The sequence below is a fragment of the Salarias fasciatus genome, chromosome 18 (genome assembly GCF_902148845.1).
Source record: "Salarias fasciatus chromosome 18, fSalaFa1.1, whole genome shotgun sequence".
NCBI lineage: Eukaryota > Metazoa > Chordata > Actinopteri > Blenniiformes > Blenniidae > Salarias > Salarias fasciatus.
The window spans coordinates 28,932,638-28,952,506 of record NC_043762.1 but is presented as its reverse complement, the minus strand read 5'-3'; the positions used below and the strand labels follow the sequence as shown (position 1 = coordinate 28,952,506).

General features: G+C 47.3%; 1 protein-coding gene across 4 annotated transcripts; it reads left to right on the top strand.

Moving 5' to 3' along the window:
• The first annotated feature begins 2,777 nt into the window (after positions 1 to 2,777).
• On the top strand, positions 2,778 to 18,469 carry LOC115405623 (uncharacterized). 4 transcript variants are annotated; one of them, XM_030115252.1, is made up of 51 exons: positions 2,778 to 2,878; positions 4,923 to 4,984; positions 5,369 to 5,395; positions 5,480 to 5,548; positions 5,842 to 5,895; positions 6,167 to 6,229; positions 6,403 to 6,462; positions 6,567 to 6,614; positions 6,708 to 6,773; positions 7,499 to 7,573; positions 7,812 to 7,862; positions 8,194 to 8,298; positions 8,528 to 8,596; positions 8,759 to 8,863; positions 8,935 to 9,006; positions 9,102 to 9,164; positions 9,342 to 9,413; positions 9,508 to 9,570; positions 9,650 to 9,712; positions 9,789 to 9,848; positions 9,935 to 10,003; positions 10,651 to 10,713; positions 10,797 to 10,850; positions 11,083 to 11,139; positions 11,294 to 11,350; positions 11,527 to 11,592; positions 11,902 to 11,955; positions 12,154 to 12,225; positions 12,325 to 12,384; positions 12,471 to 12,545; positions 12,616 to 12,681; positions 12,763 to 12,816; positions 12,898 to 12,969; positions 13,239 to 13,307; positions 13,584 to 13,649; positions 13,865 to 13,930; positions 14,002 to 14,055; positions 14,142 to 14,207; positions 14,287 to 14,358; positions 14,545 to 14,604; positions 14,978 to 15,043; positions 15,136 to 15,195; positions 15,309 to 15,380; positions 15,505 to 15,567; positions 15,674 to 15,736; positions 15,854 to 15,928; positions 16,021 to 16,060; positions 16,143 to 16,194; positions 16,269 to 16,683; positions 16,766 to 17,629; positions 17,702 to 18,469. In XM_030115252.1, exons 2-51 carry the CDS (start codon positions 4,931 to 4,933, stop codon positions 18,332 to 18,334), a joined length of 4,914 nt encoding a protein of 1,637 aa, XP_029971112.1. In that variant the 5' UTR covers positions 2,778 to 2,878; positions 4,923 to 4,930; the 3' UTR covers positions 18,335 to 18,469. The 4 variants fall into 4 exon arrangements, with proteins under 4 accessions (XP_029971112.1, XP_029971109.1, XP_029971111.1 ...); XM_030115249.1 differs by having other exon boundaries at positions 16,766 to 18,469; XM_030115250.1 differs by having other exon boundaries at positions 2,829 to 2,878; positions 4,926 to 4,984; positions 16,766 to 18,469.
• The last annotated feature ends 1,400 nt before the right edge of the window (positions 18,470 to 19,869 follow it).

The following is a 19,869-nucleotide window of genomic DNA, read 5'->3' as shown; positions in this document are numbered from 1 at the left end:
ATTGACTCGGCCAGTCTGCATGGACTTCACCGCTGTTTGCTCTCATTCCGGCACTCTGAGATAAGCAGGTGAGGGATGTCTCCTCGAGTGTGTACCCGTCGAAAAGCAGCATCTCTTCAGGCTTGTTGATTTATTTTTTTCACTGCTCTGTCGTCACTCGTGTCGTTTCGTAGATGTGACGTACGGTTAATTCATAAACACACAAAAAGGCCGAACAAACAAAGCAGCAACAAGAAAACGTTCTCCTGGCGACGAGGCTGCAAGTCAGCTGTGTGTCGACCACACCTCCAGCTCTGCAGTCAGGGGAGAAGAAACGGCAGCGGAGGAGAGGAAAAGCAAGGCTGGGATCAAAAATGACAAGGTTCACATTAAGATTATGTGACAGCTATAGAGCTTTTATTCTACAGACTGGGGAGAACACAGAGATTTTTTATTTCAGATTTGCATATTAACTTTAAGAAAAGCTCTGGTTTATGGGGTTCTGATGAAAGATAGATTAGATTTATTGTTTTACAAGCATGAGGTCTGTTTACAGTGTCTGGTTCAGTTTGAGGAGTCCACATGTACCTCTAATGGCCTGAAACTAAATTGTCCATGTTTAGGTTTCAAAAGTTGCAGAGTTTAGAAAGGTCAGATTAAGTTCAGAAAGTATAGTTCTGTTTTAAATATTGAAGTTGCGGTTTGATCAATCCAGTTATTCTAAGCAGAATTGAGTCTTCTTCTCGGCTGAAGATTTTTTTTTGGTCTTGTTTTCAAATAACCCAGAGTGCTGATCAAGTCTAAAAAATACCACAGGCACAATTTGAAGAGTTAAAAGTCAATTAAAAAAAACGTATTTAAGGAATGGAGATCTGCCAGTAAAGACCCACAAAGAGTCATTATATGAAATCATATACTCAATTTAAATTTTAAATTCCGCATCTTGATTACATGTTGTGGCTAAAAAATGTAAATCTTTCAGGATCCAGGTACAGCTGAGCTGTCTGGTCTGGATCGAGGCCTTCGTGTCTAGTTTAGAGACTTTAAAGGTTTCCAGTGAAACTACAGTGATTTATTCATGAAGCTTGGAATGATGCACAGACATGATGCTCTGCCTTCACCTCCAGCGCTCTGTGACCCTGAACAGAATAAAGCAGAGATGAACAGAAGATTGATTGACTCACTGATTGATTAAAATGATGTGTGATCAAATTAAAATGATGTGTGATCTGAAAATCCACCGTGACTCACTCCAGTCACTGACGGTTTCTGTCTGGATGACTGAGGGTTTTTTATTTCTATTTTTGGAGCAACCCTCGTCATGTTTCAGAAGTATTCACATGATTCTTGTGAAACTGGTGAGTCAGTCTCTCAGGTAACCCTCACACTGGCCACGCCCTCTCCCAGGTGAGTCCACAGAAGGCTGGAGAGAGACAAAGGCTGGCAGCTCCTGTCCTTCCCCCCATCTTCTGCTGTGAGTCGAGGTGAGCCGTGGACTGGCTTTCCGTCTTTGTTGGTGCGGTGACTCTCCTGATCATGTAACAGGTTTTGTTGGGAGGATCCGGGGCTCAGGAGCTGTCTGGGCGTGTTTTCCTGTTTAAGATGCTTTGTTCCACTGGTGAAGCGACGCTGCCTTCACGTGGTGTGGGAAATCTGTGTTACCTAATGTGGACGCAGGTGAAAGCCAGGTAGAGATAAAGGTCACAGGAACCTGACAAGGGAAGTGGACCTGCATCAGCAGCTGTCCCAGACTGAAATGAGTTTGAGTTTATATATTATTGCATTCTCATAATTAAAGAGGTTTCTTCTGGTTTCCCCCTCATTCTGCTCTTTAACTCCCAAAGTCCATGCTATTTAAAAGAAATTCCATTTTCTATACAGAAATTAAGTTATATCTTTATAAAGTGTAGATTTCTAGCATGCTTCTTAATTATAATACATTATATTATTGCATTAATCCTTTATCTTTTACTCCATGTCTGCATTACAGTTTCATAGAACTTTTTATGAAAAATTGAAGACTGCAAGTTCAAAATGGAAAAAGATAAAGATGCTTGTGCTTCTGCAGTAAATAATATTTTTGAAACAAAGAGTGATGTTGTAAGCAGGGGAAAAACACAGATGAAACAAAGACGACCACATGGATGAAGGGATTACATCCATCCATTCATCTTCTGTACCACATTATCATCCTGTGCAGCAAAAGCTCTTGTGGAGCGCCGGAGCCAGTCCCAGTTTACTTTGGGTGTGGGCTGAATAGATCCCGGACAGGTCGCCAGTCCAACACAGGGCAACAGACAACCACACACACTCACACTGAGAGGCAATTTATTGTCACCAATAAACTTCACAGGCCTGTTTTTTGACTGTGGAAGGAAACATTAGTGCCCAGAGGAAACTCACACACACATGCCAACTCCGCACAAAAAGAGCCTCAGGTATTTAAAACAAGAGTGCAAACCACTGCCACCCCCTTCATTGTTTTTCATTTTATGGAGGGAAATTATCCTTTTTGAACTTTATTTTAATAAGAAAATTATTTCAAATAGATTATTCATCGCGGGTGTATCAAATTTATTCTTTAAATATATTCTTTTTTCTGTTTTCAACATGAAAAACGTTTTTTTTTTTAATATATATATAATTACTATTTTCTTTTTAATTTCCCCTCAAAAAGCCGTGAGTGGACGTGAGCGACGGTGGCGGCTGTAATGCTGGGATTTCCGAGCCGCGGCGCTGCCCGTGAAGGCGTCGCGCTGCAGATGTTGAGGGTGTGGTGAAGTTTTTAAAACTCCTGGGAATGTGTTGACAGTGCGGGAGGCGACGGCTCCTCTCGGCTTTTAGCCTTTTTCCTCTCAAACTGGAGGCGTAGCGGCCTGAACGCGTCTCTAGATCACCTGTAAGTAAACTCCCGCTGGCCGGGTTTATGTTTTATTGTTTTTAAAACGTTTAAAGTCACTTTGTTTGACGTGTCATCTTCATTTTTGTGCCTTCGGGAATCTGCCAGCTAGATAAACGTTTTTAGCTCCAAAGCTAAACAGAAGTGACCACGGAAAGTGATTTATTTACTGTATTTACACTCACAGCGTGGTTTTTACAGGAGTTGGGAGCTTGAACCTGAATCTTCCAGCCTCTGCGCAACTCACTGAGTTTGACTGAAACACTGAAGTGTCAAATATTCATCAGTCAGTTCATTATTTGGTCTGAACAAATCGAGACCTGCTCTACATGTCCTTCAGAGGGAAACACTGTGGACTCCTGGCTTCATTCACTCATAAACCCCTGTCAGTGAGTGAAGCTTATTGAACATGGAGGCTTGTTTATCTCTGAGCTGCAGTACAGATTCTACACAGATCATTTATCATCAGATTAATTCAGATAATATGTAATATATAACAAACATGACATTTACCGGTTGCTGTTGTTTTTCTGTGTGGCCTAGTGAGTTTTAATTTCTCTATCAGGCTCTCAATTATGTGTGACTCAAGCTTCCTTATTTTAAAGGAGACTTCTCATCAGTGTAAATCAGTCCTTGTCATTTATACCATCAGATTTATGGCTAAGTGGTGTCAAACTAACCAGAATACACACAGAGTTAAGAGTCAGAACTCTTGAAACTGTTTACGTCATTTACCATTTCAAATAAATATGTTTAAATAGACTTTAGCCTTCCTTTGAAGATTGCAGACACGTTAACGAGAACTATTTATCTCACAATACAGTGTGATATTAACTAAAAAACATTTTAACATTTATATATCTATATCTATCTATATACTGTATATATATATATATATATATCTATATCTATATCTATCTATCTATCTATCTATATATATATATATATATATACATATACATATACATATACATATATATATATATATGTATGTATATATATATATGTGTGTGTGTGTATGTGTGTGTGTATATATAATATACATATGTGTGTGTTTATATAATGACTATTATGCTTCTTACAGTAGTTTCTCGGGCCACACGGTGGTGCAGTGGTTAGCGCTCATGCCTCACAGCAAGAAGGTCCTGGGTTCAAATACTGGCCAGGGTTTGGGGCCTTTCTGTGTGGAGTTTGCATGTTCTCCCCGTGTGTGCGTGGGTTCTCTCCGGGTTCTCCGGCTTCCTCCCACGGTCCAAAAACATGCACGTCAGGTTAATTGGTCACCCTAAAGTTGCCCCTAGGTATGAATGATTGTATGTCTGTGTATGTCAGCCCTGCGACAGACTGGTGACCTGTCCAGGGTGACACTGCCTTTGCCCACAGCAGCTGGATCGGCTCCAGCCACCCGTGACCCCGAAAGGGACCAGCGGTAGAAAATGAATGAATGGTTCTGTTTACATTGCTTCTGTTTGTTTCCAGCTGAGTTTTTCCAAATTTCTTGTTGTTTTTTGATGAATGCAAAATAAAAATAGAAGCATTTCAGAAATCGGCAGAAATCCAACATGCTTCACGTATTGTGACCTCGAATAGGCTTCTTGTTAACAAATGCAACTGAAAGATTTTCCCTTAATGAATCAATATATGTGGAACAGTCCGTTATTGTTGTGTCAAAAGGCAACTCAAAACCTGAAACAAGTCTGGACAAGACGGAGGGACACCATTGGGACATGTCTTCACTTCAGACACACACACCTGAGACTGGTCCTGTTTAACCCTTTATGTCTCGATCAGGACCAAAGGAAAGAGCAGACCTAAACAGATGGAGTTGCACTGAGATGCAACAGATTTTGTTGGTTCAGACGTGACAGTTCTGTGATTTAGCAGTGGATCAGTTGGTCGAGTGAATTTGTTTCCACTCTCACGGTCGGCGGTGCGATCCCCCACCTTGTCCTGTCCGTGTGTCAAAGTGTCCTTGAGCAAGACACTAAGCCCCAGCGGAGTTTAACTACCCTGCATGATGTGCAATCTGTGTGTGTCGCTGCAGCAGGCAGGATGGAGGCCTGCATGGTGAAACCTGAGGCCAAGAAGAAGCCCAAACCCAGGCCGGTGAGAATACCCCCGACACACACACACACACACACACACACACACACACACACACACACACACACACACACACACACACACACAGATAAAACTGCCACATTTCGTGCATGCACTGATCTGACGCTGCATGTGCAGTGTGTGATGGTTCCATCTCACCGCTGGAAAACCTGAAAACACACAACCGAGGACTCACATCCTGTTTCATTGATTTTCACATCCTGGAAATCAAAGCAAACATTTCAACGTGTTCAGACTGATCGGATGTTTCTGTGGAGCTCTCACTGCCATTACTCTTCATTTGGATTCTGATGAACCGAGTATGATCGGATGGAGAACCCGCCGTGCCGTTCTCACGCCGTGTTTTCTCCTCTCTCCTCGTCACAGAGGACGGCGCCGCCGAAGCCTCCAGAGGTAGAGTATCAGTCCTGAGGTCGACCGGTCGGTTTCAACCCCTGGCTTCAGGATGTTGGAGAGATGACGGAACTGTGTTTACAGATTGGACGATACGAGGCGGAGAGACCTGAGAAACCAGCTCCAGCGCCGCCGCCGCGGCCGACAGACGCCGTGAGTCCACCGCAAACGAGCCTGAGTGCCGACAGCAGCCTGGCCATAAGAGATTCAGCAGAGACCTCCTGTTTATGAGCTTCTCAATCGTCTCACCACTACAACACAACGCTGCACCAAACCTGTTGATTTGATCAGAGTTTAGTTTTTTTTTAGTTTACAGGGATTCAGGCAGTTTTCTGTGACGCGTCCGTTCGGTGTTGTTCCAAAAGGAGACGGTGCCAGCGCCGTTATAAACGGGTTTTACTGGAGAAAAATAACATGTCAGCTCTTCTTGTGTGTTTTCTGTGCAGGAGCTGGTTCACACACAGTACAGAGTGAAACAACTGGCCGCCGTCTTCGATGAGGTGTCACTGAATCCTTTATTTCTGTCTGTTTCTGACGGTTTCCTTTAATGAACAAACGGTTACAGTGGATTCTGAGTTCAAGCTTTTCGTGTGAGAAGTTCCAGTAAACTGTCTGAAGGTGTCAGAACTGTCAGTTACAGAGGGGTTCTGGTGTTTTGAGGAACATCTATTGAAAAATAATGTTGAATGTAAAGCTAAAAGTGTTTTTTGTGAATGACAGTACGACCTATTAGGTTAGTCATGCTAACCTTGATTCTGAATTATTTTGTAGCAAGCAAATGGAAACGTGAAGCTGCCTGCAACTCCAGTGATTCCTCCCAGGCCCACCGAAAAGGTAGACGCCCCCCAAGACGGTCTCTATTTAGATATACGTGAGATCCAACACATGCTTTTCTTTTATTGTTTTAAAAATCGTCATTAATCAGATTCATATGGATTTTAGAGCTGAACGTGAGAGCGCCGCTTGATGTTTCTTTTCTTTTTGGTTCCTTTGTGTGTTTTGTGCAGGAAATGAGCTCAACCACTGTCTCCAGGCAGCTCAGGAGGGCCGAGGTCGAGGGCACACAGGTACACACACACACACACACACACACACACACACACACACACACACACGGTTAGAAAACAGCTTCTCTTCACCAGTTGCTCAGTTTCTCTCTCTTCTCTCTCAGAAATCGGCTCAAGCAGAGGATCCCCGAGACGAAGCAGACCTCAAATCGGTATTCCTCCTTCAGCCTTCAGCCCCCAGTTCTGACCTCGTCTTTCTGGATTACAGACAACGCCGTGCTTTGTTTTCTGGTGTGATATTGCAGAGTAATCAGCGAGGAGTGGCTGGGATGTTTCAGCGGAGCCAAAAAGGGAAAGTTCCTACGTTCACAGTAAGAAAAGCACAACCTGAAAGTTCCACAGCCTGAGAAAGGCTCTCAGACGCTTCCAGTATTTCTGCTGTCAAACGAAAGGTCTGATGCGTTTCCACTTGTGATGTTGTCGTGTAAACGGGGCCTTGAATAGACTGGACGAAACTCTCTGTATGACCGAGTCAGTTTTCAGCTCTGCTTTTGGATTCTGAGCTGAGCGTCATTTGTTTCATGCAAATTTAGTTTGATGTCCATCTTCCTGAACAATAACCACCGTTCATTAGGAGTGTAAAAGGATTTCAGAAGGTCTGATGCTAATTTCAGACTTCTACTTTAAAAATGAACGTTCAGAGGAAGCATCAAAGTAGTGAAACGATGAGTTTCTCCATCCAGAAGTCCAGACGGGCGTTTCCTGAAATGAGAAGAAGACGGAACACCAGGACGTCTCTCTGTGTGGAAACGATGTTTAAATACAGAGAAGATCTGTTGTTGTCTCTGCTGAACTGGTTTCAGATGAGTTTGTGTGTGTGTGTGTGTGTGTGTGGGTGTGAACGATCATGCACAAAGCCATGCAGTAGGAGTGTGTCAGCAGGTTGAAGCTGCCGTTCCTGACTCAGTCGTCTCGGTAACTTGGAGAGTAAATGAAGATCTCCTGAGCTGAGACGTAGAGGAATCACTGACTCTCGCTGAGTTTGAGGCTTTCTGCCGAACTCTGAGGGTCAACAGCTGCTGTTTGTCCTCTGCAGAACTACCTGAGTCCGAACGCCGACGAGGGGAGTCCAGACCAGGTCCAAGTCAAACAGGCTGCCGGCAGCAAACCGGTATGTGTGGGTTCGACTGGGCGTGTGTGTGTGTGTGTGTGTGTGTGTGTGTGTGTTTATCAGGCACCAAAACGCTGGACACCACATTGTTCCTCATAGATTCTCATGGGATACGAGACATCAGAATCCAGGTTAAAGGTCGCTGAAGCCCGTCTGCCCAGCCCTGTGTGAATGTGTGTGTTCAGGTGTGTGTGCCTCTGTTGTCAAGCAGACTGTGAGATGATACTGTGATCGGCAGGGCGGTCTGAAGGGAGTGATGAAGGGGTTACACTTCAAGTCCGCCCCGAAGGTATGAAGCATTGTGGGAGCTGGTGTCTCTCTGGCTGCTGCTGCGCCTCATCTCTTGTCTCGGCTGTGGTTTCCTCGGTGGTGGCAACGGGACACGCTCAGTTAATCCAGTGTGTTTTTCTATTTTATCTTGCTTTAAGAATTTTTCTCTCGCTTTGTTTCCAAATCGCGGTGAGAGATGTCATTTGCCCGGTTCAGATCTGATGTTTGGTCTGATGGAGATGAAGGCGGGGAAATTCTAACCTGTGGGCTCAACATGAGTTTCTCCTCCGCTCTGATAGGTTTGATAGTTATCCTGAATCACAGAATGATCCCGTTGTTTCGTCTCTCAGCCCGGCAGAGACCCGAGTCCTGACCCGCGGACGGAGGAAGCAGGTCCAGAAAAGGAACAATCTGCAGAGAAGAACCTGCCTGAAAACAATGCAGAACCCAAACAGGTACAATTCAACAATAGTGCCTCCAAGTTCTGCTTCTGCTTTTCCAAACAAAATCTTTCTGTAGTTTTTTCTTTTCTCTTTGTGTTGATGTATCGGAGCATCGCAGATTCTAAGCCTTTCAGAAAAACAACACGTTTTTCAGTGAATGAGTCCAGCGGCAGTCCGGGCCAAAACAAGACGCTGTGCTGTGAAAATGTGTTTATATAACTAGAAACATTTTTCTTCTCAGGAAAAAGGAGGTTTCCTCTCTGGCATCCTGAAGAAGCCTCACAAGGCAGCAGATGGAAAGTCTCCTCGGGTAACGCTCTCCAAACACCACGAGTCACATGATTAACATGAATTCAGAAGCTCTGATTCCTCACCGGCGTCCGCACAGCAACAACACATGATTCAGACGTGCAGCTGTTTTATTTCGGTTTATGTCAGAGACTTGAGTGAAATCAGAGCGATGTTTCCTCAGGCGAGCAGAGATCCGAGTCCTGAAGCCCGTGAAGAAGAAGACGACTCAGGGAAGGAGCAGTCTGCAGACCGACACAAGCCGGAGAGAAACGCAGAGGCCAAACCGGTACTCACAGACAAACGCAAGTTAAAGCTTTTAAAATATACAGAAATATTTAAGTTGTTTTCTTTTATCAGGACAAAGGAGGTCTGTTCGCTGGAATGTTTCGCAAAGCACCCAAAGATAAATCCTTGTCTTCGGCGCTGTCGGTAACCTCAACGCTCCCGCCTCTTCATTCAGCCTGACCTCGTATTTTTAATGTCGGCTCGCTTTTTCATTCACTCTCGTAACTGTGTGTGAGCAGATCAGCAAAGCAGACGGCGAGAGCGAGGATTCAGACGAAGACGAGAAAACTGATCAAACGCACGTGAGTCAAGTTCACAGTTCAGAAACTCTGATCTCTCAGTTTTAATAATGAAAAATATAAATAAGTGTATTATTATTGTTATGCCTCACTCAGTGTCCCGATCACTGCTCTGCAGAAACACCACCGACAGTCTTGTTACAGTTCATAACTGTTTACGTCTTGTTTATTTCTTGACAGGAAAAAGGAGGTTTCTTCTCCGGCCTGCTTAAAAAATCGAACAAGCCGGCGGCAGAGGACATTCCTGCTCAGGTGAGCCGTCGGCTGTGGAGAACGGGATCCTTCACTGCTCCATCCATACAAAGCTTTTATCACTGACTGAACTCTGCTTGTTGTTGCATTTCAGGATAATCTGAGTGTCGCGACTGAACTGTCTGCCAGCAGTGACAGTCTGTCTGAAAGCAGCAAGGTGAAGATTATAACACACACCGAGTACCTCCGACCTGCGACCGGCGGAAATCACACCTGCTTCCTGCTCTGTGTTTCAGGAAAAAGGCAAATTCGGTGGGCTGTTCAAGAAGAAACCAGCAGAAGCTGCTGAGGCTGATCAGGTGATTGTTGGAGAATCAGATAAAATGTGTGAGTCTGTGTGTCGCCTGATAATAAATGTGGCTGGTTTGTTTTCAGGACGAGCAGTGTGATGAGCTCTCCGGCAGCAAAGACCGTCTGACTGAAAATCCGCCGAAGGTCTGAATGTGAATCTGGTGGAAAATGCTGCATCGTGGATTTAATAAGCACGATCAACACAGTATCATCTGTCCGTCTGTCTCCAGGAAAAAGGCTTTTTCGGCGGAATGCGACGGAAACCACCCAAGACTCCCGGAGAGGCGACGCCTGCACAGGTGAGGAGTTTAGATTCTGGCGCTGATGGAGGTGAGCTGAGCAAACAGACTCCCTGAAGGCCACTGAGGAAGTGAACTGACTGGTTTCCTGGAAAAACCTGTTTGTCTGTCTTTCCCTTAAATCAGACTGTTTTCAATCGGCTCCATAATGAAAATAAACCTCATTTAAAACACATGCAGCTGAACAGACTCTACTTTTTTCTAGTTTAATGAAAGAAACTGCATTATGGGTCTGCATGTCTGTCCTCTGGAAGCCGGGTGTGATTCGTTCCAGTGACACACACTCCTGCAGAAGTGTAAACTTTCTGAAGTGCCGCTGCCTGTTGGCTGCACTTCTTGTTTTGTCTCTCACAGCTCGCCGTAGCTTTATTTACTTCCCACGTCAAAGTATTTATAGCAACATTACATGAACAACGTGTCTCTTTGGTATAAGCTGTAACTTTGAAACACTGCTTGACTTATTTCATGATTTAAATTACATTTTTTTAACCTCTAAAACTCATTTTTTTTCCCCACTTTTTCAGCAATTTTCTTGTTTTTAAACATGTAATTGGCAGAAATCAGGCTTCCCTGCCTTCGATGATAGATTTCTGCTTATAAATCCAGCTCAATGTGAGTGTTGATCGGGTTACTCGCTTGTGTTTCAGGATGAGTCGCTGCAGGCTGCGAAGTCGGCCAGCAGCGAGAATCTCTCTGAGAGCAGCACCAAAGTAAGAACACTATCAAATCAAGCTTCTGAAGCTTTACAGGAAACGGCACATCTGACAAAATGCTTTTTTTCTTTGCGTATCAGGAGAAAGGTGGCGTTTTCAGTGGAATGTTTAAGAAACCGAAACCATCCGAGGAGGTGATGCACTGCAGATCTCACTGTCACTTGTTAAGCCTTCATAAGTTTCTCCTTTATTTGACTTTTATTTGCGTTAATGATCTGTCAGCCTTGTTTTCTCGCTGTAGCTCACAGCTGATGCCATATTAGTGTGATTCTCTTGTTCCTTCTTCATCTGCTTTAAAATAAATGTTGTTGATAAAAAATGTCACACATGGCACCATGTTGTTGTTGTTGTTGTTGTTGTTTTCAGGGCGTGGAGCGGCTACACGGCGAGCTCTCCACCAGCACCGACAGCCTGGAGAACAAGGTTCGACTCTCATCACGACCGCTGGACGCTTCCTCCTCCATGAGTCGCTCGCCACAGCAGCACTCGTGTTTCAAGCTGCTGCAGAGGAAGAACTTCCTGGTCATTCTACCGCCAACCACAATGAGTTTGCTTTTTTTTTTTCCTTCCTCTGCAGGAGAAAGGCAGGTTGTTCAGTGGACTCCTCCGAAAGACTCCGAAAACAGCGGCAGAGGTGAAGATTATTTATGTTCTTTATAGGTTATTTATGAGCCCCTCTGCAGGAAACCCCAGGGCTTCTGTTGGTTCTGGACATTACAACAACATTCATTTTGAGAAAACATCTTCTGTTGGGCCACACCTGTCTTCATCACCCGCCTTGATAACAGACAGTTTGTGTTTTTGTTTCAGGAGAGTTCTTCTGCTAAAGACGTGTCGGGCAGTACCGACAGTCTGACTGATGCTCCAAACACAAAGGTCAGTGTGGCTCTCAGGAAAAACGCATTTTAATAGTTCATCTTTAATCTCTATTAATTGAAATATATCTTTAACATCAGCGTTGCTTTAACCATCGTCCTCCTGGTGTTGCCGGCTGCTGTACAGTGTGTGGTGTTGTATATTGTGGATGAGTTGTTGTTTTCACCCAAGAGGGAATAAAAAAGATAAAGCATCCTTCGTCTCAGGAGGACGGATGCAGGAAGCTCTCTGGTTCATCACCCGAACATTTCATCGGGATTATTTCCAGAAAATGGAATCAAGACTGTGACTGTCGTCCTCTTTTTCCAGGAGAGAAAGTCTCAGGAGGATGACGGCGGCGCTGAAGGCCCGACCGACAACAAGGTATGACGATGTGTAAACTCCTGACCTTCAGGTAAACAGCGTTAACTCCTGATAGCAGGGAGACAGTGTTTGTCTGACTTTGATTCCATAACTCTCTTAACAAGTTAAAATCCTCTTTCTGCAACACCCAGCTCTGTCAGACATTACTGAACGATCTCAGCCTTGTCATGGAAATGAACACCGGCTGCTCTGTTTCAGGAAAAAGGAGGATTATTCAGCGGAATATTCAAGAAGCCTCATAAACCCGCAGAAGCTGCTCAGTCCGAGGAGGTATCCGTGGGAATCTTTTCCAGTTTGTGTGTCAGTCACTGTCTGCTTTATTTAACTTTTGAGACCTTTTGAACTCTTCTTTCTTTCCTTCTCTTCCAGGACATGCCTCTTGACTCTGAGCTCTCGGCCAGCACCGAGAATTTGTCTGAGAACAAACAGGTCAGTAAGTTAAACCTGACATCTGGTCCAGGATCTCACTGTTCCTGGTCTGGATCCCTCCTGAAGGCCTCTTCTGTCTTGGTCAGGAGAAAGGTGGAGGGCTGTTCAGTGGACTCCTTAAGAAGACTCCCAGAGCGTCCGGAGAGAGGAGCGGCTCGCCGGTAAACCAGCCGACATGTGCCCAACAGCTTCAGAGCTTTCACACAAACTCAACCTTTCTTTTGGTTTCAGGACGGAGAGAGTCGGAAGGAGCTGTCAGCCAGCAGTGAAGACCTGTCTGAGAATACCGGCGGCAAAGTGAGTGTAGCTTACCAAACACTTAACGTTTCCGTATTACAGGAGGAAGGATCACGGACTGACTTCAGTTTATCTTTTCAGGAGAAAAACATCTTCACCAACATGTTCAAGCGGCCGCAGAAACCAGCAGAGGCGGTACGGCGGCTGTTTGAAGAGCGTCCAGTTTCAAACATCTTTTGTCTCCTTTTATTCACCGTTTTCTGTTTTTGAGTTTAGGACTCGGATTTCAACTCTGACGACCGGCTATCAGGCAGCTCTGAGAATCTGACCGACACGACCGTCCCCAAGGTACGGCGCCGCCGCCGCCGCCGCCGCCACCCCGACCGCAGCCTGAGCGAACTGAAACTGGAGTAGACATCAGTCTGGAGGGTTAGAGCAGCGACTCGCGTTGTGTCGGGTCGCTAATCGGAGGGTCAATCAGTCAGAGCTTCGTAGATGTGACAAACGGCCCAGTGACCTTTAACCTTTTTGCTTCTGTCAAAGGAAACGGGTGTGATTTGCTTCTCATCATGACACAAGTGTGTGTTTGTGTTTGTTTGTGTGTTTGTCTGTTTTAGGAGAAAAAAGGGGGGCTGGCGGAAATGTTCAAGAGATCAGCCAGCATTGAGTTTGACCTGTTTGACGAGGTCAGTGGAAGAGTGTGTGTGTGAGTGTGAGAGTGTGTGTGTGCATTTCAGCTGTACTTTGTAGTTTAACTGTTAAAATTAGAGTTTTAAACCCGTGTGACACGAAATAAAGATTGATTAGACCAACTTCAGACTGATCCAGTTATTTGAATTGACTTTAAATGAGAGAACAGCCAGATGATGGTAACAGATGAACTTATAAAACAGTCCCTTCTTTATCATTTGAATGTCATGGTGTTGAGACACTCCCTCATTCAGCTCTTTTCTGTCCTGCAGGAGAACGGCGGCCTGTTCGGTGGACGCCGCAAGAAAACCACCAGAGCGTCAGGAGACGAGGCGGAGGTGAGACCGGTCCCTGGTCTGGACTCACTGGATTTCAGTTCAGCTCAGCTTTATTCATTCAGCACCAAACAACACAGGTTTAGTTTCATCGCTGAGAAAGTGTTTGTTCCCAGAAGACCTCTGGGCCAAAAAGCTTTCCTCTCAGCTGCCCTGTGGTTCATATCATCAACAGATGGAGATAAGTTCAGTTTCATACAGTTGAGTTTGTTTTGCAGGACAGGGACTCTCAGAAGGAGCTTTCAGCAAGCACTGAGAACTTGACTGAAAGCAGCAGCACCAAGGTAAATCCAGCTGGACCGCCGTCTCTGCCTCTGAAGCTGGTTTCTGATCTGCGCTCGCTGTTTGATTCCAGGAGAAAAACATCTTCAGTGGGATGTTCAAGAAAGCCCAGAAACCAGCAGACGAGGTACGGCCGTGACTTTTCCATGAACTTCACAACAGAACCTGTTTATTTTAGTGACATTTGTCTCAAAGTGTTTTCTTCCTGCTCAGGAATCAGGCGAGGAGAAGAAGCTGTCTGCCAGCAGTGAAAACCTCTCCGAGGGATCCGCAGCCAAGGTGCCGGCGTCGAGGATCAACCTCCAGCCTCCGTCCTCTGCGTCCTCCGACGCCTCATTATGGTCTGTGTGTGTTTCAGGAGAAGTCTGGAGGACTGGCAGGGATTTTCAGAAAGTCTCCCAAACCGGCCAAACGGTCGGCGGCCGTGCAGGTGAGCAGATGAAGTTAGTTTGTGTCAGAACGCTGTGCAGTCGATCCCTTCACTGCTTCCTGGAAGCTGGAAAGCAAATAGGCTTTACTGACCGTTTCTGCTCTAGAAGTCACACATTTAAACGTTTGTGTCTGGAAAGTGCTGTTGGAGAGAGGAGAGACACCTTAAACTTATTTTCCTTCCCAGGATCCTCTGAGTGACTCGAAGCGCTCGGCCAGTGTGGACAGCCTGAGCGACGCCGGAGAGGTGAGACGTTCCGAGAGGCTGGAATTCAGCCCAACGCCACCAGTTCAGAGTTCAGGGAATAAGTCACACTCATGGCGATTTGGAAGGTGGAAATGGAATCAATTGTAGGGTTTCTTTACAAAGTCTGGCCGGGTCAACAGATTTTTTTTTCATTCCAAGACTAATGTAGTGTCTGACAGTAAACTACCAGATGAAATGCGTCTTTGTAAACTGTAATAACCCAGTATTACGTAATAACCGCATTTCTTACTTTCACTTCAGTAAAGAAGCTGAATTGTTAACAGATCATGTTCCGCTCAAGTATCTGTACTTCTGCTTCACTATGAGTACTTACTCACTCACTCATTCATTCATTCATTCATTCATTCATTAGGATGATCCTTTCGCTCACGGCGAATTATCAACCAGTAATGAAAACCTTGACTCTGCAGGCACAAAGGTGAGTTTTACAGTCCGGTGATATTTCCTTTACATGGACACACATCAGTCCAGCTGATAAATGAGTTCTGCGTGGTGTGTTTTCCGGAACAGGAGAGAAAAGGTGGTTTTGCCGGGATGTTCAGGAGGACGCCGAAAAACGAGGAGCAGCAGGTACGGCCGATCTGATCAGTGCCGTTTGGTGATTAGATCAAAATACTGCGAGGTGATTGAGTTTGCTGTGATCAGCACAAGTCTGAGCAGACCGTCCCTGTCCTCCTCTGCAGGGGGGTGAGGACACGGCGCCCCTGACAGGAGCAGGACTGAGGCGCAAGCGGACCATCAAGAAGAAACAGCGGGTCAGTTTGCAGCATGTGGAGACGCCGAAGAGCAGAAGAAGATGAATCAGGACATAAAACCAACCGTTAGTCTGGCTTTAATATCACATCTCCTCCTCATGAATGTCTCCTGTTTGTTTTCCAGGTCGTTTCTTTCCGAGTCAAGAAAACTCTGCCGAGAATGCCCAAACTTAACTTGTCGTCGCAGGTATCGTCTGTTAGACGATGTTTTATTTCTGCTTCACTTTAACTTGTACTCAAACAAAATGTCTGTTAGTCTGGACTTTATTCTTTTAAATGTTTTTCCTCCTCAGAGTTCAGAAAAGATGCCCACGGTTGAGGAGACGGTGGAGCTGCAGGAGATGAACCCAGCGCAGGTCAGGAAGACGAGCTGGAGCTGAAATGCAGCACAAGAACAAACACAGCAAAACGAATGATGATGATGATAATAGCAGCGGCTCGGCGGTTAACGCTGTGCTGCGTCTGTTTCCCAGGAGAACACGGTGGAGACGGAGACGGTGGAGATGGTGGCGTATCCCACCGAGGAGGCCCGGCTCCAGGCCGAGCAGGTGCGTCTTCCAGAGTTTCAGAACTTTTCTGAACTTTTCCATCCCAGAGATAAGAGACCGTGTCCTGACGCGTCTCTTCTTTCGTCTCTCAGGAGAACAACGAGCTGATGGAGTGGTGGAAGTCGGTCAAAGGTCAGTCTCTCTGTCCTCTGCTCACACTGAACTGATCGGAGTTTTATCTCACTCTGATGCTGTCTGTGCTGCGGGTTGCCAGGTTGGACGGAGTGGAGCGAGTCTTCCAACTTTGAGGAGGGGGATGAGGAAGCGTGAGTTGTTTTTTCTCGTTCGCATCGTCTTTGTGGCGGAATGCTCCTCCTCCTCAGCGTTCTGTTCTCTGCAGGGCGATGGAGCAGGCGGCCGACCGGGTCTATATGGCGGCCCGCTTCTTCGTGTACCTCTTCAACCAGCGGGGGGCGTCGCTGCAGCACCGCATCCTGGAGCTCCTGGCCCTCGCCGACGCCGCCGACCAGTTCCACAAGAAGACGACGACGGCGGCGGTGGGCGGCGGCGTGGCCAGCGTGGCCGGCAGCGTGACCACCATCACCGGCCTCATCCTGGCGCCCTTCACCTTCGGCGCCTCCATCATCGTCACGGCGGTGGGCATCGGCGTGGCGACGGCCGGCAGCATCGCCTCGGCCACCGCCAACATCACGGACACGGTGCACTCCAACATGGACCGCAAGAAGCTGGAGAAGATGATCCAGGAGTACCAGGACGAGATCAAGGACATCCGCGAGTGCATGGAGTTCGTGCAGGTCAGCGGGCGTTCGCTCGGCGGCGTTTCTGTATCCTCGCCTCTGTTCTCTGACCCCGCTGTCTCCTGTCCGCCGGCTGCAGGAAGGCATGGACACCCTGCAGGAGTGGGACTTCGAGAAGTACTCCCAGAGCGCCGCCAGCAAGGCCATGAACCACAACATCAAGCACGTGATGAAGGAGGGCGGCCGGGCGGGGAAGGCCCTGATGATCAACACCGACAAGCTCATCAGCACCGTGCAGGTGCTGGGCGCCGCCGGCGGCGTGGCCAAGGCCGCCCAGGCCATCAGCGTCACCACCGGGGTCATGTCGGCGCTCTTCCTCGCCCTCGACATCTTCTTCCTCGCCAAGGACTCGCACAAGCTGCGCAAGGGCGCCAAGACCAAGTTCGCCTCCAAGATCCGGGACGTGTGCAAAGACCTGCAGGACGGCCTGCTGGAGCTCAACAAGGTGAAGACGCAGCTGCAGAAGACCATGGACGGCATCGAGGTGGAGGAGTACGAGGAGATCGAGGAGGTGGAGGTGGAGGTGGAGGACGAGCTGGAGTCCGACCCCAAGAAGCTGGCGGAGCTGGAGCAGGAGCTGGACCTGCTGGAGGAGAAGCTGGACCGGAAGCTGGCCGAGGAGCAGCAGAGGGCCAGGGAGGCGAAGGAGGCGGAGAGTCTGAAGGCCAAGGAGAAGGAGAAGGACGAGCCGGGAGAGAAGACGGACCAGTCCGAGGCCGGCTCCGAGTCCAGATCAGAGACCGACGAGGAGGAGAAGAAGAAGGCCAAGGAGAAGCCAGCAGGAGAACCGCTTCCGAGAGGAACCAAGAAGGAGAAAGAGGCAGAGAACCGGATCACAGCCGGAAGACGAGAGAGTCAGCGAGACGCAGACGGGCCCAGACCGGAGCCCAGACCGGAGCCCAGACCGGAGCCCAGACCGGAGCCCAGACCGGAGCCCAGACCGGAGCCCAGACCGGAGCCCAGACCGGAGCCCAGACCAGAGCCCAGACCGGAGCCCAGACCAGAGCCCAGACCAGAGCCCAGCAGCAGAGGAGACGCCAGAGGACACGAGACGAGCGTCAAAGCTTACAGCGAGTGGGACAGAACCGGCAGCGAGAGCCGGAGGAGGAGCAGCAGCAGCAAGGAGGAGGGAGGAGGAGGAGGAGGGGGAGGAGGAGGGGGAGGAGGGGGAGGAGGAGGAGCGAAGCCGGAGTGGAGATCCGTCAACACCGAGAGAGAGACGGACAGCAGGAGCACGAGGAGGCACAGCAGCCGGAGCGACCGGGAGGAGGAGGGAGGAGGAGGCAGGCACTCCCACCGAGACCGAGACCACGACCGGACGGAGAGCTGGAGGAGGAGAGCGGAGGACCAGAGGCCCGGGTCCAGACGAGGAGAGCACGGCCAGACGGAGGCGCAGCGGACGCACCACGCCTCAGCCTCCACCAGGGGGCAGTCAGACTGGGACCGGGGCGGCAGCGGGCGGGATGCCACCAGGAGCCACCGGAGCCAGAGGAGAGGCAGCAGGAGAGAGGAGCAGGAGGAGGAGGAGGAGGAGGAGGAGGAGAGGAGGAGGGAGCACGGCGGCAGCCATCGCAGAGAGCATCACCACAGCCGGCGAGGATCCAGACCTCGCTCCAACGCCCTGCTGGAAGACGGGCTCTACATCTAGCTCCAGCAGGAGCAGCCGGCCTGAAGAGCTGCAGCTTTCATCAGGATCACAGCCTGGATCCTGATCCTGATCCTGATCCTGATCCTGATCCTCATCCCGGAGGGTTTTCAGTACGACTCTACTTAAACACACATGACGGGACTGACTCAGTAGAAACACAGTGGAAACATGGAGCCGGAGCTCCCGGCCCTCCGAGCTCAATCAGCTGGTTCTAATCGGTCCTTCAGTGGTCCCTGATCTGGTCTGGTTGCGTCGGGCAGTGATCAGATTTCACTGAAAAACTAAACACTAACAAGTCCTCTCTAAGCCACTGCTGCTGCAGCTGTTTAACATGAGCTGATTAACGTCTGCAGATCATCAAACACTTGCTGTAGATCAAACCCTGTTTTTCTTTTTCTTTTTTTTTGGTGTCTTTTATACTGTTTGTGTGTTTCAGGGTCAAACTGGTGAAAACTTTTAAAGAAACGCTGCTTGTTGCTGGTTTCATCTCAGGTACAAACTCAGAACGTCTCTCAGTGACGGCGCTTTCTATTCCTGTTACATTTTTCCACTCAGCGCACTTTATCAAGCATCATCTCTTCTTCAGGTTTATTTAAGACGACCAGCCTCTCAATGTGCTACGTTTTTACGTGTGTGATGTTTTTATACGGCCCCTCGGGGTTTTTGTATATCTGGGTGAATCTTGTCATCGGCGGTGATGGTTTCTAACTGAGATAATAAATTATTACAAGTTACCCTTTTCTGTCCGTTTTTTCATTCATTCATTATTCACTCAGTCAGTCCCTGCGCGTGCACGACTCTACACGCATGTACAGAAGGAAACTTTAAAAGAAAGTTCTGCTGATCGCCACTGGGTGGCGCCAAAGATCCAACAAAGAGAAATACTCTGAGTCACCATGATGAGGTTTTTTTTAGCAGACATTTGTAACAAATGTCAAGATACAGTAATAATAAACATAAGTTTCAAGAATTTACCCTCTGAGAATTTTTTTTAAGCCAACACAACCGTCAGAATAAATATATGCTTCTGTGTTTTATTTTTCATTGAACTTCCACATTAAACGTTCCATTCTGACAAGCAAAGGGCAGGAACTTAAACAAAAACATGGTTTATTTTTTTTAAAGCTTCTTTTAATCAATTTTCTTAAAAGCCGAGGACTTAGACGTCGAAGATGCTGCCATAAAAGTTGTGATCACACCGCTGTTTTGTTTTCTCTTCCAATTTTGCTCCAAAATGAATCGTTAATACTGGCTTTATGTTGACATTGTAGTTATTTTTGGTGGTATTTCTTTGTTTTTGTGATAATATATACATTTTCATCAGGTATACTCCACACCACAGCAAAGAAAAACTTTAAAATTTAAAGCTTATTATGGAAATATTTCCCATTCCAATGCACTCCGGACGACACTGGGCTGAAATGTGAACCTCGGGCAGCTGAAGCAGACGAAGGCCTGCTGCGCTGAGCTTCAGTCCTGATGACAGAAACAGGAACAGACTCTTCCTGAAACTGGCAGCGTGATGCTAAAGATAA

Coding starts and splice junctions, on each gene's coding strand:
- LOC115405623 (XM_030115249.1), top strand. CDS start 4,931: ATGGAGGCCTGCATGGTGAAACCTGAGGCCAAGAAGAAGCCCAAACCC. Junction 10,851..11,082: donor AACCGAAACCATCCGAGGAG/GTGATGCACTGC, acceptor TGTTGTTTTCAG/GGCGTGGAGCGGCTACACGG. Junction 15,568..15,673: donor AACTTAACTTGTCGTCGCAG/GTATCGTCTGTT, acceptor TTTCCTCCTCAG/AGTTCAGAAAAGATGCCCAC.